The sequence below is a fragment of the Crocodylus porosus genome, unplaced genomic scaffold (genome assembly GCF_001723895.1).
Source record: "Crocodylus porosus isolate Cpor-Errol unplaced genomic scaffold, CroPor_comp1, whole genome shotgun sequence".
Classification (NCBI taxonomy): domain Eukaryota; kingdom Metazoa; phylum Chordata; order Crocodylia; family Crocodylidae; genus Crocodylus; species Crocodylus porosus.
The window spans coordinates 78565134-78587375 of NW_017728906.1; the positions used below are offsets into that span (position 1 = coordinate 78565134).

General features: G+C 45.9%; 1 protein-coding gene across 2 annotated transcripts in view; it reads right to left on the reverse strand.

Annotated features, from left to right (window-relative positions):
- Window positions 1-671: 671 nt before the first annotated feature.
- LOC109306133 (granulocyte-macrophage colony-stimulating factor receptor subunit alpha-like) overlaps window positions 672-22242 on the reverse strand; it is a 29595-nt gene continuing 8024 nt past the window's right edge. Inside the window, exons 5-12 of one of the 2 annotated variants that reach the window (XM_019529405.1) lie at window positions 19312-19441; window positions 19043-19215; window positions 18120-18256; window positions 13995-14033; window positions 12815-12944; window positions 7506-7605; window positions 4098-4185; window positions 672-1365 (exon numbers count right to left, since the gene is read on the reverse strand). In XM_019529405.1, coding sequence (XP_019384950.1) covers window positions 1255-1365; window positions 4098-4185; window positions 7506-7605; window positions 12815-12944; window positions 13995-14033; window positions 18120-18256; window positions 19043-19215; window positions 19312-19441 — 908 coding nt within the window. In that variant the 3' untranslated portion in view covers window positions 672-1254. Of the gene's footprint in view, window positions 1366-4097; window positions 4186-7505; window positions 7606-12814; window positions 12945-13990; window positions 14034-18119; window positions 18257-19042; window positions 19216-19311; window positions 19442-22242 lie in introns of both variants that reach the window. The other variant, XM_019529404.1, reaches the window with a different exon arrangement.

Sequence of the window (22242 nt, forward strand, 5' to 3'; positions counted from 1 at the left end):
AAATTGGATGCTTATCTTGCTGGGATCCTATGACCCCAGCTGACTTCCTGCCCTTTGGGCAGGGGGCTGGACTCGATGATCTCCCAAGGTCCCTTGCAGCCCTAATGTCTATGAAATCTATGAATCCTTCTAGGTGTGCTGCAAGGTGCCATGCAATGTAAGCACTTTTAGGTGTGCAAACCTTTTTCACAAGATAAACATAGAGATTTCAAATAGGAATTCACAGTGTTAAAAACATGCTGATCTCTTGTGTTCTGTCCGAATTTTTGCAACAAAAATGAGTGGTAGGTAAGAGCGGCCATTTTCTGAGGAGTGCCTTGAATCTCAAAAAAGTTGAAAACCATTGAGCTAGGCACTCAAGCTGCAGGTAGTCAACAATTTTAACTGCTCCACTTTCATTTCTTTCAATTTCTCATCTGTAAAAAAAATGACAATACTCTATGCCTGCTTCTCAAGAGCTTTTGTGCAGATGAGTTCATTAATGCTTGGAAGGCACAGAGCTACAAGGATGTGGAATAATGAGGCTGAAATAAAATACTGAATAGCTACCCATTCAGTGAGTAGCATCCAGACTAGGAGTGGAAAGAGGCACACATGGAAGGCAAGTTAAAGGTAAATTGGGAACTTTTATTCTGGCATTCCCTGTCTCTTGAGTTATTCAAAAGAAAGTCTTCAAAGTCAACCTTTTTTAATATAATTTTTCTGAAGTTATTAAAAAAGGGCCACAACTAAAAATGGTTGATATGCAGAAAATGGTAGCCAGATCCTGGTCTAGAATGTAAAAGCACAAGGCCTGACTCCTGAGAGGGTGCACTTAGAGAGACTCTCTCTGGTGGAAGGACATGTAGCTATTTCTGTAACAGCCACCTACGAAAAGGTCCAATAAAGGACTTTCATGCCCTAAAGCAGGTCCTAAGTAGAATTTATGTGCCTGATTCTGATATTTCTACAGGATTCTTTTTTAAGTAGGCAGAACAACATATCTTTTCCCCTAAAGACATACCAATAAGTTACTGAAAATTTATTATTGAAATGTAGAGGGGATATTCACATTGAGGTAGAAATCCCAAATGGAAAATTTTAGCTGAAAAAGTTAAAATTTGACATACTAAAAGCAACATATATTCAATGACAGTGACAGACAAGCTGATCAGTACAGTACTCAGTGCTACCATCCATGTGAAAACTAAGGAGAATGTGTGAAAAGTCATACAAAATATCCTAGGGTCACAAAGGTTTATGCTAATGTTTGAATTAGGGAATGCAAATGCTTCCTTTTTCTTTGGGAGGCAATGCCATTTCTTCGACAGCAGTTATTTCTATTTCTTCACTTTCATATTTGATTTCTATATCCTCATATTCTTTCTGTTGAAATCAGAAAAAGATAGGCATTAAGTTCATGCCTGAGAGTAGCTACATATTTAACTCTTGTAATCCCAGCTGATTTGATTAATGATTAGTGGTACTTCACCATTTTTTTCTTTAGCCATGTATATCTTGTAAATCAGAGTGTAACCCTTAAATAGAAAGCTACTACAGGTACCTTAGTATTATAGTCCCCCAAAGGCAAAAATCAACTTTACATGCTTTGCAATATAAAAGATATTCCCAAAAGACAGTACATTCACATCATCTATCTTAAACCCAATCTCGAATCCCCACACAATTGCCATGTGAAAGAACAGGGCATAACATCAACTACTTATGTCCAGTTGAGTAAAAATAAAAGTATCACTTTGTATGCATAAACTAACTTCCCCAGCAGACCTCAGAGATAGGGGGAAAAGTTATTTCAGCTTGCAAAACTCTGTTTCCTGATTTTTCAGACTTGGTTACTATAGTCAATTGTAGGCAGAGTGAAACTATGTGGTTGCTACACTACAGCTTTAATCCAGGGCATGTCTATATTATTTCCAGGGGCTCTTTCCAGTGCCACTGTCAAGTGTGGCCTGTTCACCTTCTCCCACTCTACATGTGCCTAGCCCAAGAAAGTTTAGCTGATCTGAGACCAAACCCCCATTGCCACTTTCAAGCATACTGGTGTCAGAAATCTCAAGAGCATCAGCAGGTGAAACTCACAGGATAACTTCAATGCCTCATTGCTTGGTTTGCTTCGTGCAAACCAGGGATGGATGAATAGCTGAAGTATGCTTAAAGCTTTCAGCAGTTCTGTGGAAGTTGTACAGACATCCCATTTGACAATATCCCAAATAACTTTAATAAGTGTTGGATGAAGACTGTAGGACAAGGGTTGGCAACCCCTGGCATGCATGCCAAGCATGGCGTGTGAGGCCATTTTCCTCAGCATGCACTGGAGCCGGGCAGGCAGCAGCTGTTTTCAGCCTCCTGGCTGCAGCCTACCTCAGCTCTGGGTAGCTGCTGCCAGCTGGGAGCCTGGGCTGCTCCCAGCAGGTATCTAGGATGCTGCAAGCTCTGCTGGGAGCAGCCCGGGTTCCATGAGGCTGGCTGTAGCCTGGAGGCTACAAACAGATGCTGCCTCCCCAGCCCTGGCCCCAATGGGTGCAGTGCCGGCACCTGCTGCATTCCCAGAGCCCAGGGCTGGGGCGGGAGGGTAGCTAGGGCCAGGGCGGGAGGGTAGCAGCTGTTTGCAGCCTCCCGGCTGCAGCTGGCCCCAGCTCTGGGTAGCTGCTAATAGCCACAGAGCCCAGACTGCTCCCATGGAAGCCCTGCTGCAAGCAGCCTGGGCGCCGTGGCTATCAGCAGCTACCCAGAACCTGGGCCAGCTGCAAACATCTGCTGCCTCTCCACCCTGGCCCCAGCTGTCTCCCAGCCCCAGACCCGGCTTCTGGGGAGGCAGCGCATACCAGCAGTGCTTCCTGCTGTGTTGCCCTCACTACTTTTGCAAAGCAGCGTTGGAACCTGGCACGGCAGGACACAGCAGGGGGCTGTCTGCTCCGAGCTCCTCTGCCACACTTCCCCTGCAGGCAGGGGCAGCAGCGAGGGGCACAACCCAGCGCTGCTGCCCACACTGCTCCCGTGCATACAGGAGAAGTGTGGCAGGGCAGCAGAGAGCTCAGACCAAGCAGCTTTCTGTGCCCCCTGCTGTGCCCTGCCATGCTGGGTTTCAAAGCTTCTTTGCAGAAGCAGTGAGGGCAGCACAGCGGGGAGCATTGCCAGTATGTCCTGCCTTCTTGGAGCCCTAGGCCAGGTCTGGGGCTGGGAGCCAGCTGGGGCCAGGGCTGGGACAGGGAGGCAGCAGATGTTTGCAACTGGCCCAGGTTCTGGGTAGCTGCTGACAGCCACAGAGCCTGGGCTGGGGGGCAAGGGGTACAAGCAGGGCATCCAGTCATGTACCCCCTGCCCTCATTTTGTTTTTTTCTCGCATGCTGGCACTCTGGCACCTTCCAAGGTAGGCATTGTGAGGTTTTTCGGCACTCCGGCCGAAAAACGTTGCCTACCCTTGCTGTAGAATAAGAATATAATGAAAATATAGCACAGGAGTCTTGGCTAAATACTGTTCTTTATATTTTTGCCCTTGTCTCATGTTTAGATTTATAAAAGTTGGATTCCTTGTACTACGCAGTCAGTATCCACAGATTACAAGTGTTGATTGTTCCATCATGCTGAGTTTCTTTAAAGGTAGAAAGACAGGTTACCAAAATGCAGGTAAGGGCTGGATCTGGGGCCGGATCTGCCTTGGGTGCACAAGACTGGGCCCTTCAAGCCCCCAGAGCACTTGCTTGGTGTGGTGAGAGAGTGCAGGCAGTAGCATAATTTATTAGAACCTTTTGTCTCATTTCTGATGTGTCACAAAAAGGGTAGTCATGTCTATATCCTCAGCATTGTTGCACCATAAAAATTATGATGGCACAAATGATACATCAGGTGATGTCTGTTTTACCCTGAGACATAAAAGTTAGCTTGAGAGAACTGGCAAAAAATTACCTGTCCATCTAAAATCTTAACTCCACCTTTATTTTGTGGCTGAAGATAATTGCTTTATCAGTACATACCACAGCAAAGTAGTAAAAAAGAATTAATGACCAGCTATGCTGATGTTTATGAATTGAAAACTCTGCCATTACTTCCATGATGTGATAGATTCAGCAAATGCCATACAAATGGAAAAACTGTACCTGCATAGGTTGTTCATCAAATAAAAGAGTGTTAAATTTATTTCTTGGTTGTGGTACTGGAGAAAATATTTTTTTCAAATTACAGTACCTATGGGAACAAAAAGGGATAGTGATGAAAAGAACAGATTTAGCACAGAATGTGTTTATATATTTGGTCTTCTATTGTATGTTGGAGAGAGAGATCTTATTTTTCTCTGTTAGGCTAAAAGGAAACAATGCATTAACTAAATTGTGATGTTGAATTATTTTAAGATATTGTAACTTACCTGAGGATCTTAACTAGAATAAAGAAACCATTGGGCATCATAAGTTGATTGTCTTGTACTTTTGGAAATTCACAGATTCACAGAAATTTAGGGTTAGATGGGACTTTGTGAGATCACTGGGTCCAGCCCCCCTGCTCTGGGCAGGAAAGACTGTTGGGGTCAAATAACCACAGGAAGATATGCATCCAGTCTCTTTTTGAAGATCTCTAGGGTAGGTGCCTTCACCAGCCCCGTATAACGTTTATATGACCCAATAGATCTGGGGTCTATTCCAGAGTCTGGTCACACGAACCATGAAGAAGTTTTTCCTTATATCCAGTCTTAAACCTTCTTCTAGGAGTTTATGACCAATGCTTCTAGTTTTCCCCTTGGGTGCTTTGGTGAATTCTTGTTTGACTAGCCTCACCCCTGATATATTTGTAAGCTGCCACCAAATGCACCCCAAGTCTTCTTTCCTAGGCTGAACAGTCTTATATCTGTCAACCTTTCCTCATATGACTTGTTCATCAGGCCTCTAATCATACAAGTGGTTCTTCTCTAGACTCTCTCAAGCTTCTCTACATCCTTCTTGAAGTGTGGTACCCAGACCTGGATGCAATACTCCAGCTACAGCCTCACCACTGCTGAGTAGAGTGGGAGAATAACTTCCTTATTTTTGCTTGAGATGTATTAGTTGATGCATGCCAGTGTATTGTTTGCTTTGCTAACTGCATCATCACACTGGTGGCTCATATTCATTTTATGGTCAATTATGACCCCCAGGTCCCTTTTGGACACGGTGCTAGCTAGTGTAGCACCACTGAGCCTGTAAGTTTGTTGAGGATTTTTCCTTCCCAGATGGAACACTTTACACTTCTTAGTGTTGAATAGCACCTGGTTCTGGTCCACCCCTCTAACTAATCTGTTTAGGTCCACCTGGATCATCAGCCTAACTGGCCCTCTTCCAGTTTTCTGGGACCTCTCCTAAGAACCATGAATTCTCAAAGAGGTTCACCAGTGGTCCTGCGATGACTTTGGCTAGGTCGTTCAGCACTCTCAGATGGAGTTCATCCGGTCCTGCTGATTTACAGATAGCTAGCCTCTTTAGCTGTTCTCTCACCAGCTCTACATTGACTAACAACTTTGAATTGTGATGAACGTCATTTATGACGTTTATAAATTGACACCCTGTTTTGCCATTCCAATGGGAATGTCATCTTTACGGCAGTCAATACTGCGTGCAGTGGGTAAGTGACAGAGGGGGAGGGGGAGGGGGAGGGGGAGCGGGAAGGGAAGGTGGGGGCCTGCAGCAATCTGAAAAATTGTCATAGCCCCCACTGCCCACCCAGAGCACAGCCCGCCTCACCGCATGCAAATTTGGGGGCACAAGACCCCCCATGTCCTCCAAGATCAGAGGCAGGAGCAGTGGTGGGAACTGCTTGATGAACTCCCAGATGAGCAATGTGCAGCAATGGAAGCCACCACCCCCACCCCCTGCTGTGCCCACCTGGCCCTGGCTGGGCAGCACTTGCCCCAGCCCTAGTCCCTCCCTCACTGTGGAGTGCATTGATCTGCACCCCCAAGCCCCTTCTCTTCCTCCTCCCCTTCTACCACTTACCAGCTACATGCAGTATTGACTGTTGTAAAGGAACTAATCCCCCATTTGTAACACTGTTCCTATGGGAAATCTGGTTCCAAGTTATGACATTTCAACTTAAGACACGATTTTCAGGAACCAATTGCATCATAAATCTGAGTTCTGTGTCATATTTGCATCATAAGCCTGTATTCTGTTTCATATTTGCATTTGGCAGGCTATCGTCTTAGACTGGTGGAATACAGATATGAAATACTCACTTAGGAGTTCAGTTTTCTCCTTGGTGTTAGTGATCAGATGTCCAGATGCACTGGGAAGTGGTCCCATGTTTCCACTGGTTATCCTCCTGTTACCTACGTACCTATAGAAGGACTTCTCATTGTCCTTAATTTTGATTGCTAACTTGAATTTGGTCACTGCCTTTGCTTTTCTAATCTGCCCCCTACAGGCATGGGCCAATCTTATACAGTTCTCCATGAGGCCTACTTCTAGCTTCCATCATTGGTTAGTCTCCCTTTTCTTTTTCAGAAGATCTGTGACTTCTCTATTAAGCCAAGATGGCCTTTTGGACCCTGTGCCACCAGTGCAAAGTATATGGAAAATGCTAACAAGCCAGGATATTAGAATTGTATATTTATTTTACATTAGAGCCAATAGACACCCAGGAGAACAAAGCTGTAAAATTAATACTCTTTAATTATTTGTTATTGATTATTAATGATGAATTAATGCTTCTACGCATCTCACAGGTAGACCTTCTACCTGTAGGCTTCAACAGCACTACCTAACTATCTTGTTTTTTATGAGTAGGGTTGGAGTTTTGTTGTGGACATGATGGTCCAGGAAATTTAAGAGAGGCAATTTTTGTTTTTTCGGTTTAGCTTTTATTGGACCAACCGTATAGTTGGGAGAAATGTTGGATAAGTGCTTGGGAATAAAGTGCCCTTATTCAGGTCTGAGAAAGAAGCAGACACAGGCTAAGCTAACTATCTGAAAAAAAGCAATTGTTTAATTTGGTGTAAATCGGAGGTATCAAAGATACCTCCAACTATTTGAAGGGTATCAAAGATACCTTTCAACTATTTCATCCAGCCTGCAGGTCTCCTGGAGAGGCTGGGAATTTGGTGATGGGGTCCACCCTCTCCCAGAATTCAGGGGACATGTTTCAGCAGTTAAAGGGCAAGTAACAACTGCATTAACCTCTGTACCATCCCCACTTGTCACTGGAGGTGGGTATGGATTCAGAACACAAGGCTTGTTGAGGTCCATATGCAGCCTGGGGGGGGTCAGGTGAGTCTGACACTCCTGATGTGAGTGAAAACAGTTACTTAAGGAAAGAAGTAGGCCTCTCATGACTAAAGGCTTGTCCAACATCTCTCTCAAAAATACAGTTGATCCAATAAAACTTATACCAGAAAACCCTTGCCGTGCATCTTATTTCTTGTCACAGTTTTACTGAAACCATAAAACAAACAAAATAAATATCAAAATAAATGTGTTAGTTGGCTTGTAGGAAATGTGTGCATATTACAAAAAAAAGTGTCTGTATTGATAAGTTAGATTTACCTTTTGCAGAGAAAACAGACAAACAACACCACTAGGATTGTTCCAAGTGCTATAAAGATTAACGTTATTGTAAGACTGGACAAATATTCTTCATTGAAACCTGAAAGGCAGACAGTAAAAAAAGTCAGAAATTATTAGCAAAGCAAGTGTGTTTTTATACAATGATGTCAGATAACTACTCTGATATTTAATAATATTGGCTACAAATATGAAATCTATGCAAAATTTAATAATCTGAAGAATACTTTAACCCTGGTGTTTTTCAGGGGATTGAGAAACATCTGGAAGATAAAATTTCCTCAGAAGCAGAGAAGAACCCACTCTATGAAGTCTTGGGTTAAGTACAGACAATCAAAAAGCCTGAGGCTGAATTGATTCAATCTTTTCAGGTTTCTGTAAGCTGCTTAGATTGAACTGAGCCAGGACATAGGTGATTTCCCCAGCCATTCCCCCTCTTTAGCTTCCATTTAGCTCAGGAGGGGACTTGAGGGGGATTCTCCCACCAGATTCTCAGCCGGGGCCTCCCCAGTGCTGAGGGAAGCAAGGGGGAGGAGGGTAGGCCCCACTGGGGTATATGACAGGGGGAATTCACTAGGCTGGCCACAATGCTGGTCTGCCCACCTGTCTTCAGCAGTCTGCCCTGCCTCTTCTGCCATGTCTTGCTGTTTTAAAACTGATATAAAATATGGGAGGCTGCTCATTATGGGCCCCAAAGCCTAGGGCATTATATGTGGCTCTGATCTCTCCTATACTGTGTCCCATGCCTTGCAGATGGCAACAAAATCATAAGTCTCCCATGGGCATCCTTGCATGTGCCTGGGCCTCCACTTATGCCCTCTCACTAGGGCCTTCAACTTCTCATCCAACTCTTGGGGCCAGCCTGTGTGAAGTCCTTCAGGACCCACTGGCAACTCTACTCTTTGCAGCCCTGTGCAGCACTTCAGGCCCACCTACGCAGACCCAGTCCACATGTGCAGTCCTTCAGGTTGCCCTTGCAACCGTACTCAGCAGGACCCTTCCATGCACTCCATACCCCCTCACTAGGGCTACTATTCTGCCCCCTTGCTGAGGCCAACACTATGCCCCCTCATTGGGCCACTTTCAAACCCCTTCCACTGGGGCCTCAGGGTCTTACACCCCATGGTGCTCAGGTGTATGTAGACATGCCTGGCCCCCCTTCCTGCTGGATTATCAACCAGATTGTGGGGGCTGGGGATATAAGACACCCCATACTTGCCTTTCACTAGGGAGGCAACTAGTTTGGCAGTTCCTGGGCACCACCCCACCACAAGCAGCCCCACTACACTATCCATCCCTAGCAGGGTGTAGTTTTAGGTGATGCCCCAGGACCAGGAATCTCCTGCCATCCCCATAGTTCCTGCCCTGTACCTCCAAGATGTTATGTGAGCAGCAGCTTCAGTCGGGCAGTGTTCCCTCTCCAGCTGCTTGCAGCAACCTTCTGGCTCCCCTGCTCAGCCTTTTCTTATTGCCAGCATCTGAGCCCTTTTCCTCAACCAGGAAGCCTCCTGATGGCTATGTAACCCCTGATTGGGAATGCAGCTACCTGCAGGCTGCTCTGTCTAAGCTGTTAAAGTGGCAGGCATCAAAGGTGCTCTGCCACAGGGTGTTTCTCCTTCTCTCTCTGTGCCCAGAGCTGGTCTCTCTAGACATGGCTCTTCCTCTGTCTGGGCCAGATGAGGAGGGTCTGGGGGGAACCCCCCTCTCCACCCCACATCACAGCCCCAGTGTCTCCTCCATGCAGGAGTGGGGGGGAAGCTCCCAGCAGGGTGCATTTTCCTCTCTCCCCAAGCCTGGAGCTGGGTCCTTTCACCATGCCCCCTCCTCAGTCTGGGCTGGTTGAGGAGGGGGTCTAGGGGAAACTTCCCCTCTGCTCCACCTGGCACTGGACAGCCAGCTGGGGTGTTTCTGGTGTGGGGGGAAGCAGGGAGGGGGGAAACTCCCCAGTGAGGCATTTCTCCTCCCCCCTGCACCAGGAGCTAGGAATTGGACCTATTACCTGGCCATGCCCCCTGCTTGGTCAGCAGCTGGCTGAGGAGGAAGTGCAGGGGGAATGGCACCCCACCCATCTCTGGATCCCCATCTGGGTTGTGCCAGGTACATGGGGAGAGGCCCTCAGTGTGGCTGTTTTTCTACCCACTCCCTTCTCAGCTGGCCTGCTGGCTGAGTAGGTGGCATGGTCCAGTGATCGGGCTCCTGGCTGCCAGGAGTGGAAAAGTCCCTGTTGGTAGCTGGGTATGCAGCCAGCCCTGTTCCATGGAGCAGAGAGCACAGCCCTGGGCTAAAGAGCCTCCTGGGATGCTGGAGGACTGTAAGTTAAGCTGAATCAGGAGCGGGTCTGGGACAGAAGTTCCATAAACTGGTTTGAGCTACATCAGTTAAATAGGATACTACATTCAACCAGGTTTATCTTAAATGAGTTTCAGCCATTTTAAAACTGGTTTATGTGCATTGAACTTCTGTTCTGTTACAGGTTTAAACTGGTTCCTAATCACTTGAATTGGTTTATGTGTAACTTCTGTCACTAGCCCAGAGGTTTAGGAGGATTCCTCCAGAAGAAGAGGCAAGACAGGAATGGAGAAGGGAAAGACACTGAAGAGGCAAGGAGGAAAAGATAAAGATACATAAGCAGGAAGAGAAAGAAGTATAAAAACACTAAGCCGCCACAGCTTGACTGAAGTACCATCAGAAAGAGCGCAGCTATGCCACTGGTGTCTGAGGGGGACTATAGTGTTCTCTTGGCCATGTGCCACTGCTTGTGTATCCCAGACTCTATATATCACAGTTAGGCTTCTTTGGAAGTCCATGGTGGAATGGGAAGAGTGGGGCCAGTGGGGGTAAGTCTGAGGGTTGGGCTGCATGGTGCAGGGCATCAGGGTGTGAAGGTGAGTAGGGGGCCCCAGGTGGGTAGGGACATGAGTGGCAGAACAGTGTAAAAGCATTGCTGAAGTCAAACAGGATTGACAACCCAAGGCATTTTTTTCACTGCAAATTTTCTATTGGCAAACAAAGATTTTTACTATGGTTGATGTTAAACCCCTAAAAGTGAACCCAGACTTTCTAACTGGGACCTTGAGGCAGGGCAGGGCCTAGCAGAAAAGTGACATTTACATTATCAATTAAAAACACACAACAGTAAAAAAAAGTTGGATATTAATAAAACTAAAAAAAAAAATTCCTTGGGTTGGTGACCCGACTGGTAAGGACAAAGAGGAAGATGAGCCAAAGAAAGAGGAAGGGAGGCAGAGGAGAGAGAAGAAAGAAGAAAGGCCACAATAATGATCTGCTGACAGAGGAAAATGTGGAGCCTGTAAACACCAACTGCTGCTTCAGTCATAACCAGGGATCCTAGTTTTCTCTGATAAAAAAATCCCAAATTTTTTTATTTAACCCCCACCCCCCCAAATTCACACTTTCCTGCAATTAAAATAAAACACCACTAACACACACTAGCTGAAACCTGCAAAACATTTGTGACTACATTTTTATTGCAAAAGTATTTCTTTAAATACAGGATTTCTAGTTATCTTCTGACTGAATACTTTAATGGAATCAAAACTTCTCACCCTTGAAAAGGCTACATAAAGGTGTCCATGTGTAAACACAGGCTTAGGAATATAAATACACATTTTGTCTGACCTTGTGACTTGTTTATAGTCATAGAATAAGAGGCCCTTGTATATATGACTAAGGGCCCTTGAACATGTGAGGAAATTGCCCCTTTTAGTTGTTTATTTGTCCTTTTTAATGATTTAATTAACACTGTATGTATTCGGCGGCATGTTACAATTAAATTTCATAACAGTGTATATGTTCGGTGACGTATTTCAGTTTAAATGACTTTTTATGTAGAAAAGTAAAACACATCCCATGTATTTTAGTTTGCTGTGCAACAAATTACAGTGATATTACTCACGTGTACAATTGCCCTATCCGGAGAAGGTGGTGGGGAGGGTGCATGGGGCACTGCAAGCCTGAATGTGCTCGGGGAGGCTCAGCCTTGGTGGGCTTCCAGTGCCCCATCCCCACCATCTCTTCTGGCTGCCAGCACACCCAGATACCCTCCTGCTACCTTCCTTGGACAGCCAGCCCATTCCTGGGTGGTCCCACATGGAGGGAAGGTGGCAGAGTTGGTGCACGGGGCGCTGGAAGCCCACCAAGCCCAAGCTTCCCCAAGCACACCCAGGCTTCCTGTGCCCCATGCTCTGTTGGATTTGGTGGGTGCTGCCTGTGAGCTAGTGATGTATCTGTGTATCTAGCACCTTGCCTGGGCAGCCCTAGGGGCACTGCCACTAAGGAGGGAAGCACTGGGGCTCCCCACAGCTCAGAGGCTGCATCCACGGAGAAAAAAAGACAAAAACGTGGTGAGGAGCCTGATTTTTTTTTCTTCCCCCTGGAGCCTGCCTGCATCTCCCACAGCTGGGGAGCAAGCTGCCAGCAGGTCATGCAGCCCCCGAGCTGCAGGGCATACCAATGCTTCCCTCCATGGCAGCGGTGCCCACTGGGCAGCACCCATCCACTTGCACCCCACCTGGGAAGTCCCGGGGGTGCTGCCACTATGGAGGGAAGCACCGGGGTCCCCTGCAGATCAGGGCCTGCTGGCAGCTCGCCTCCCCCCACCATCCCCTGGCTGCAGGAGAGGTGGGCAGGCTCTGGGGGAAAAAAAAGGGATTGGGCCCCTCACCACTTCTTTTCCCCAACCTTCAGTGGTGCTGGGGGGCCCAGTGCTTCATTCTAGTTCTGACTTGCTTGCATATCTGTTTGAAATGCCTTAGGATCTATCATAATACCACACTCATTCTGCCTGCTGGAGCACTCTGATTGGTTGTTTCAGTAAGCATTGTGGTTGGCTGCCAAGGCAACTAATCAAAGTACTCTGGACAGACAGAAGAAGCCTATTTGTATATCTCTATATAAATATATATATATAGACACACATACATGTATATATATTTAGTGGTGCTTCATTTTAATCACAGAAAAATGTGAATTTTGGGTTGTTTTTTTAAATCAGAAAATTTGGGATTTTTTTTCTCAGAGAAAACCAGGATCCCTGGTCATAACCATCTGGGTTCTTACATTGGGTTCCCTTCTCCTACTATATGAGAGCTGCCCCAGTACTACAAGACAAACCTATCCTCTCTTTTCATTACCAACTGGAAAAAAGAAAGAAGAAATGGCTTAACAGAATTAATATAACTGTGCCTCTGTGAATACAAGATGGCAAGTGAGGTAGATAGGGGACTACTGGGATAAAATTAGGTTAAGATCATGCAGTCTTTCATTCTTACCAAACTCAACTGGTTTGCTCCACTCCCCCCATTTTTCGCTTAAGAGACACGTATTTGAACGGGCTCTGATTTGCAAGAGGTATTTTTTCTTCACATTGAAGTTTTCAAATGTGTAGGTTTCCTGATCTACCTAAAACCAAAACAATTATGGGGAACAAAAATACTCAATCTCTGTATAGATGTTAATAATGTGCAAGTTTGCATTTACTGATCTGAGCTTTACATGAAGAGCATTGTTATTCCGCGGTGTAAAAAGAGTATGGTTAACTGCCAAGTTTCTTCCAGAACTATCCCTTAATAAATTAGCCCATCCCTCCACTGACATTTTTCATTTTGGAAGATATTTTTCCTCCATTAAAATTTGAAAGATCACAACCTGCATTTTAATTCTTGTGCTCTAAGGAGACTTCTTATTCCCCTTGCTTGCTAATAGCTCTTTAACAAAAATAGAAGAAAGGAAGATGGATTTCTATCAGTTTGTTTTATCAGAGGTTTGCAGGGTTAGGTGATATTAAGAAGAGTAAACTTTCTATACCCTCCCAATGCTCTTCACTGTCTGTCACATGGTATTGCTTGAGGCCATCAAATGGTTAACATACTATCATGGCATGTGTTAAGTGAACTACAGCTCACGAAACCTTGTGATAGCGATATCTATATGTGTGTGTGATACAGAATAATCAAAGTGTGTGTGCATGTAAGGTGGAAATGTATCCTGCCTTGTCATATATTTTATGGACTGAGGTGGGCTCATAGGACAGATTGTTCTCCTTATTTAAACCTCACTCAAAAGCATTCAAAAGTGTCTCAAGCACTCAATGTTTTCCTAGATTTATTTAAATTGATATGAAGGAGGGAAAGAAAAAGGAAGCTTGCCATCTTTCACAGAAATTGATGTGTCAAATTATGCCCATAAAACAGCCTTTTTTGTTGTGGAAAGTTCTACCTTTGACTAAAGCACATGATTTGTCCTAGAGCATCCAGTTACAAAACTATTGATTATCACTTAAGCCTAAAATGTTGTATATTTAAGAAACTTGTGAGTACAGATAGAGCATTACATGTTCAGTTTTGTAGTATTAACATCAAACCCTTTGTGTGTTAGGAATAATGACCCTCTGATAGATTGAACACAATGCCAGCCATAACTGGAAATTAGTATGGGAGAAGCAATACTTACAATTATAGGAGGAACTTTGTTTCCTTTGTTTGGATCAACCTGACAAACAAAGAAAATGTTTTTTTACATGATTTATGATGCAATACAAGCCAATTTCTTCCATTAGCATTACCTTGCTTGACCCGTGCAGCAGAAGGTGCAAATAGAATGTAAAATAGCTTAGCTGTGAAGAGTATGCAATAGGTTGTACTAGAGAAATGATATTAGTATCATCCCACTGCTAGAGTTGTGCAAATAATGATTTTTCAGTTTGGTGGATCTCTGGGGCTCACTTTCCTCTGACCTCTTTGATTTATCAGGAATTGTGGGTGGGGGGAGGGGAGGAACGTGAGGAAGAGTAAAGCCAATCTCCTGGATCTACAAGTGGCTGCAGTTGAAGATCTTCCTTGCCCCCCTCCCCCCTTTTTTTCTACAGGCAATTTCATCTCTCTCCTTTCATTGGGTCTGTTCCCCAAGTCCTTATTCAATATGAGGATGACAGCCTTCCAATAAATAAGGAATTAAATAAGGAGGTCATTGGTGAGTCCAGAGATGACTGAGGAGGCTCATCTGAGAACTATACATTTGCCTGGAGATGTGGCAGATGGTTCTGGGAGGAAAAAGCAGATCCTGGTGGTGTCCAGTCACAATACTTTCCTTTTGTCTCTCTCATTGATCCACCTCCAGTGAAGTGAGTTTGCTCAAAATGATTAATGCCTTATTTTATATCATGGCACCAATAAGGATGTTTCAGTACTTAAGGCTCCTGTGTATTGATGTTAGTACTGCATTTCTTCAGATTGGCCTTCAAGGTGTTCTTGCATCTCTTCTTTTGCTCACCCTTAGAGTAGTAACCTTCAATAAGTTAGGAGTACAGGATCTGTTTTAGGAGATGGTTGTCAAGTATCCTTGTGATATATACTATCCAGTGGAGCTGGTATCATATAAACATGGTTTCAATGCTGATAGTGTTTGCTTGCTGGCATTCATTTTTCTGTCTTGCAGCTTGATACAGACAATTTTCTGAAAACACTGCTGAGAGTAACATTTCAAGACTTCCAGGTATCTCTGGTATGTTTTCCAAGCTTCTGCCAGTTCCCCTTTCCCCCTCTGTGCCCCTTCTGGTGGCTTTCGCTATTGGCCGGGGGAGTTCCAGCAGGTGAGACCCCCTAGGGTATTCCAGGAGCAGGGAAAGCTGAACAGGCTGAAACCGGGAAAGCTGCCAGGGTTCCCTGGAGCCTGCCCACAGCTCCCAGAACTGAGCGGGGGTGGGGGAGCAAGGGGTAGGATACGAAGCTGATTCACAGCCTCTCTTCCCAGCTCCACCTTCTCCAGTTCACCTGTTCTGTTGCTGTACACAGTCTCCTGCAGCCCCAGAAAGCTGCAGCACACCTCCTGCCTCTTAGCCTGGAAAGCTCAGGGACGCTCGGAGCCCCCCACACCAAACACTGTACTTCTGTAATGTTTAAGCGTGCTGTAACTTTAAAGTGCTATAAAAATGCTCTAAATTACAGCACTGTAAAATGTACATGGGGCACATCTGTACACACCCTGAGTTATAAATGATACATGCTTAAGCTGGTACACAATCACTAATCAACAAGGCTATTAGGAGTGCACCAATAAAAATTTTTTGGGCCAATACCAATGACTGATTATTAATGAGCCATATTGGCTGATACTGATTCAATTGCTGATATGCAGTCCGGCAGCTTGGAAATCAGCATCAGGCTAGTAAGTCTGATGGGGGATGGGGCATTGGGGAAGGAAGGGGCATGGAGGGGGCAGATTGAAGCTCCCAGCAGTGAGGGAGGGAGTGGGATTGGGGCTAGAGCAGGGGCAGGCAGTGCACAGCTGGGGTGGGGCAGGGCATGGAACACAGCCATGAGCAGCTCATCCGGGGGAGGGCAGAGAGCAGCTCCCACTGATGCATTCACCCCTGGGGCATGCCCGCTATGCTCTCAGGGCTGGAGACAGTGCCAGGTTGCCCCTGCATGCCCTTTCCTTCCCACATGCACCTTCTCTTCCACAGACTTACCGGCCAGAGCCTGCTTTCCAAGCTGTCAGGCTGCACTCCTGACTGCACACAGCATGCATGCACACAGCATTTATCAGTGACATTATCAGCCACATCGGCCCAAAAAAAGCCAATTACTGATAACATCATTTTTCATTTTATCAGTGCTGATATGATATGGACTGACGTAGCAGTGCACCTCTAAAGGTTACATTTAAGTCACAAACAGGATCCAGGAAAGTAGAATAAGAATCTAGTTATGGAAGGTATTAATAATAAACTAATGCAACAATGAATAATTTTGGAAAATTGTGTAACAGCAGCTAAAATAACAACTGATTATTTGCTTTTTAATAACAATTAAGTTGTGTCCTGCTACCTAAAATCCTACAGAAATAATAATGTGTTAACTACCCATGAGTAAATGGTCCTAGGCAGGTGTCTCCAAGTGCAGGGAAGCAGAAGCAGATTTGCTGCCAATGGCAGCAAGCTGCTCCCACTTCCTGGGGTCCTGCAGTGAACCCCTACTGCCACTGTGGGGAGTTCTAAGCTCCCCCTAGGTGTTAGCCCAGGGGCTGGCAGGCAGCACTGGGCCAGGAGGCTGTGGGGACAATGTGTCTTTGCCCAGCAGCAGGGAACTCCTGGCCCTGGCTCTCTGATCAGGGGCAGGGGACTTGGAAAATGCTGCAGGGGAGGGGCAGGTCTCAGCTTCCTGCCCCAATCTGCTGGTGGGGAAACTAGCAGCCAGATTGCTGCTAGCTGCCCCATTGGCAGATCAGGTCAGGGGACTGGGACCTACCTCACTCCTGCAGCACTTTCCAAATCCCGTGCCTTGATCACCTGATTGGGACATGGGGCTGGGACCTGCCCCTGACCAGGACAGCTCCCAGCCCCTGCATGCTGGGAGGAGAATGGGGAGCTTGTTGCTCACTCAGCTCTGTGAGTGTGGAGTGGGTGGGGAAAGGCTGGGGAACTTGTTCTCCACTCAGCTACATGAGTGTGGAACTGGGTGGGGAACATGTATAATTGGTGAAGATTTTATGAGGGAACAGCTTGAGAGACTGGACATCCACAAGTCAGATGGTCCAGATAGAATGCACCCAGGGGTGCTAAAACAGCTGGCTGACATCATAGCATGACCAGTGGCAAGGATACTTGAGAACTCATGGCACTCGAGAGAGGTTCTTGAAGATTAGAAAAGGGCCAATGTGGGGGAATTTCAAGACAGGTTTCTGAATCTATGGCCCCACTCTCTCTCTGGGGTCCATCTGCCAGACCCTACAAGGGGGTAACCCACCCGGTTGTGGGAGCTGGAGTTAAGGCACCCCGACCTGCCTTTCACTGTGTTGGTAACTGGCCTGACATTTCCTGGGGGCTCCCGCACCACCAGGCCACCCATTCCCAGCAGGGTGCAGTTTTAGGTCATGCCCAGGACCAGGAGCCTCCTGACCATTCCCTACAGCTCCTGTGTTTCATGAAGCCTCACAGCCAGGTGATGATGCTGCCACCACCAGCCAGCAGCAAAATGCCCTGATTATATGGGCAACCAGAGCTCTAAAATGGCCACCGCAATTAAGCACCTGCTGGCTGCTTGGCCCCAGGTCTTAAAGTGGCAGGCACAAATGGTGCCTTGCCACAGTAGGGTTACAGTCTTTCTGGGTTAGTGGGAGCAATGGTGTAATAGGAAGTGAAATACCACATGGAAGCACAGTTAGCCAAGGCTGGGAATAAACAATTGAAGCATAGGAAGACAGTCATAGTTTCATAGTTTCATAGTTGGTAGGGTCAGAAGGGACCTGAGCAGATTATCAAGTCCTACCCCCTGCCATGGCAGGAAAGAGTACTGGGGTCAAATGACCCCAGCAAGGTGTTCATCTAGTCTCCTCTTAAAGACCCCCACGGTAGGAGCCAGTACCACTTGTCTTGGAAACAGAATTAGTAAATGAGGAAATAACTATGATATCGTACATGAATAGTTGACTGAATCTAAAATTAAGGATGATACTTTGTATGATTATTGCCTCAGTAGTGGATAGAAGTGTTATGTAAATGTTGTGTGTATACTTGTCTGTGTGTGTAAACATAGACTATATACCAATTTCAAAAGCTGTCCCAAAAATAACTCTTACCTCATTTTCTTTACTTTGTATGTCAATTTCATATTCAAAACATCTGTTATGCTCAAAGGGCTCTTCCCATTGCACTGTACAATGTGGTGGATCTTCAACACATTTTACAGTGATATGAAGTGGAGGGGGGAGAATTTCTGAAAGAAAGCATTGATATTACAGGTCCTAAAGAGTCAATAGCTTAAAGAATCATAAAGCATCAGTATCAGGAGGAAAGTGTATGATGTTGCTTTGCAAGGGTGCCTCAGAGAATACATCCTTGTACTTTGGTACTTTGTGGTTAACTGGAACAAATTTCTGCAAAAGACTCCTGAGTTTCAGTGACAACCCAGTGTAGTAGAGGGGAATTTCTGTAGCGGTTTTAGTTTTAATTTTTCAAAAAGGTCAGCTAAAGCTAGCAATATAACTTTTGTGGCATTTATTTTCCTAATAAATTCCATTTTTTCCCATGACCTAAATGGCTAGTATGTCTGGCTTTTATCTTGACAATAAGCATCACAGTTTTAAAGAGGAGAAGCTAGATAATTGTGGCTTTTTGCAGCTAGGGAGACCAAGAACTACAGGACTATGGGAAAAGACCATTAGTTATTTCTGTTAACGAAGTCTTTGATGAAATAGTGTAGAATATTTACAACATTGTGTCTAAGAGTTAATACTCCATTTCAAATAAATTGAGTTATCCCCACTGGTCACAGGTATTATTTTGGACTGTCTCTACATTTATGCAGACTCCTCACCACTGCATTCATTTATTCATGGTTTACATTGGGAATACCTTTTCAATTATAAAAGCTAGAAATGGGTTTCTAAGAAAACTGCGGGATGAGGTGGGAAAGTTTATATTCTGGAGCAAAATTCTGCAACAAAGCATGGTTCTTCCCTACCTTCCTTTGTTTAAAAGTGGAAAGAAACTTCTTTCTTACCAGTTTTATACAGCTTGATATACTCATCATAAAACTGAATCTCTGATTCTGTACTAGACCCATTCACCAGGAAATAAACCTGGTTACGTCTGTCAACTTGTTGAAATATACATCCGGTATGTCTTCCGTGAGCATCTTTTATGTACTGCTGACATTCTATCTCATCTTCTGACCTGCAAATACCAAAATAGTTCAATTAAACACCGAGAACATCCCCTTACAAATAAATCCAAATGGAAATGGTCTTTAAACCAGTGAATGCTATGTACTTTGAGAACTGCTGATAAAGAAAATATTGGGTATCTTTTGGAGCATTTCTCCCAGCATTCCAAGTGCAATTCATGAAGGAACGGTTGTAAACCGTGCAGGAGAAATTTTCCACAGATGTTCCATTCATGCCTGGAAAAAAATAGAAAAGTTGACATGTCAATTTATACATTACACTGGATTTGTGAAGAGCAAGAAAACTAATGGCCAAACCAGGTACATCTTTGCACAAATTTATAATAGCATCTGTGACTCCAGCTGAATAGTTCAGTTATCTAAGTGTGCAGGTGTTCATTTTTTGTCACCATATCTTTTATATTGGAATATGCCAATATAATTTTTTATATTGGAATATGCCACCATATCTTTTATACTGAAAATGTCATTTGAATTTACAGTTCCTCTGAGGCCTATAAGTAAAAAAGACCCCACATTGCAAAACAATGGACTATTGCTTTAGGATACAGGGCCAGATCAACTCACCCTCATAGGCATCTTCACTTGGACACTGCAACACATAAAAATTAGGCACCTGGACATAAAGGCCATCCAAATTGCCCACATAACCTCATACTGACAGCAGCATGCAATTTAGGGTGATACCAGATCACAAGCTCTTTCATTCTCAAATCAAGTAGGGAAGAGAAAGTGGTCATACTACCTACCCTTTTCTCAATGGCCCTTAGGCCCTAGTGTGTACAGTACTTGTTCAAGCAGTCGAAGAGGCAATTTTAGGATTTCATTTGTAGACTGATGCACCCATTGGCAGATCAAGTATTTTGAAAAGGCAGGTGCAGATGGTGTGGTGCTTTGTCACATAACACACTTTTTTCACAACACACATTTTTCTCCACTTAAAGAGAAACTAGAAGCTTTACTAATAAGTTCAACATGAATGTAATGTGTGTAACAGAAGGAGAAACCAAGGGGCAGTCGCAAGAGAGGTGCTGGCTGTCTTAGAATCATAGAATCATTGAAAGTTAAGGTTGGAAGGAACCTCAGGAGGTCCCCTAGTTAAACTTCCTGCTCAAAGCAGGACCATCCCCAACTAGATCATAGCAGCCAGAGCTTTGTCTAGCTGGGTTTTGAAAACTTCCAAAGATGGAGCTTCCACCTTTTTTCTAGGAAACCTGTTCCAGTGTCAATTTGGACTGCAACTCCCAGAAACCTCCGGAGGCTGAGGGGTGGTGGGGAGCAAGGCAAAAAGGAAGACAAGCTTGAGGCTGGAGTAAGGGGAAGAGAGAGCAGTGTGCATGTGGAACCTAGTCAGCCCTACACAGAGGAGTGCACAGTTGAGCTGAGAGCTCATTAGCCTAAGGGCTAGGGACAGAAGTTACACATAAATCAGTTTAAATGATCACAACTTTGTTTAAACTTGTAACAGAAAAGAAGTTCAGTACACTTAAACCACTTTCAAAATGGCTGAAACTGGGTTAAGAAAAACCTGGTTGGATGTACTATGAGACTTAACTGATTTAGGTCAAACCAGTTCATGGAACTTCTGCCCCAGACCCCTGCCTGGTTTAAGTTAACACTATTTCAGCATCCCAGGATGCTTTTCAGCCCTACGCTGAACTGTGTGCTCCACCAGAGCAGGACTGGCCCCACCACTGCTCCCTAGCCAGAGCACTATCACTGGGTAGGAAACCTGGCTCTAAATCCCAGCTAGGACTGCCTTGCAGGGACGAGCAGCCCATAAATCTTCTCCCCTGCTCCATATTCAAGTGGAGGGATAAGTTGTGGGGCATGGCCAGACACTGACCAGGCCAGCAGGCAGAGGCACAGGGGAGGGAGGGTGAGTTAAACCCCCTCCTCTGCCCAGCTTTTTCCCTGCTCCCTGCTGAAGCAGAGGGGAGGGGTGTGTGGCCAAACACAATCCAGGCTGGCATGATAAGGCAGAGAGGAGGAAATCCCCACCTTAGTGTGCCAGCCTGGATTGCAACTGGCTTGAGCAGGAAGCAGAGGAAAAGCTAGGCAGAGACTGATTCACCCCTGTCAGGCAGACCCTGGCTGGGGTCCTGTGTGGATGTGGGGAGGAGAGTTGAAAGCCCCCTCACTCGTTCTGGACACCAGCTGTGGTTTGCTCCCTGATTGGGGTGGTGGTGGGGGGGAAGGACTTTAGTCCTTGCCAGGATTTTTTCCCTTGCTTGAGCAGAGAACAGAGGGCTTAGCTATGGCATGGCCAAGGGCTGGTATGCTGAGGCAGGGAGGCAGGGGGCTTAAAGCCCCCTCCCTCCCTACCTGAGTGTGTAAGCCCCAGGCTGGGGTGTAGCAATGCTCCCCCCCTCCATTAAAGTGAGTACGGGGGTGGAGGGCAAAAACCTGGCAGAGGCTGCCCCTCCTGGGCAAATGCTGCAAACCCCCCAGCTTGGGAGTGGCTGTACGCCTTACTCCCCATTCAAGCAGTGTATGGGGGCATGGCAAGGGCTGCCCCCTCCCACCGAGGGAGACCCAGGCTGTGGTTCCATGCAGGCAAGGAGGGCTTCCCAACCTCTTTGTGAGCCCCTGGCCAGGGCCTGGCCACATCCCCTCCTCTCTACTCAAGGGGAGGGCAAAACCCTGGCATAGACTCCCCCTGTGCTGAGCAGGAAGCGGGGGCACAGAAGCATGGCAGAGGCTGACCCCCTAGGCAGACCAGCATGGAGTTCAAATCTCCCTTCCCCTTCACCTCAGAGTGCCAGCCCCAGGTTGGGTCTGGCCAGGCACCCCAGTCTTTGCTTGAGCTGGGGGGCAAAAGCTTGACATGGGCTGCCCCCCATCAAACCCTGTCTAGGGTCCCATGTGGGACTGGAAGGGAGTTCAAACCCCCCTACCTCCCCACCTCAGTGTGTAAGCCCCAGGCTGGGGTGTGGCCATGCCCCCCCCATCTCCACTCAAGGGGGGGAAGCCTGGCAGGGACTGCCCCTCAGCAAGTAGCAGGGGGGTTAAAGGCT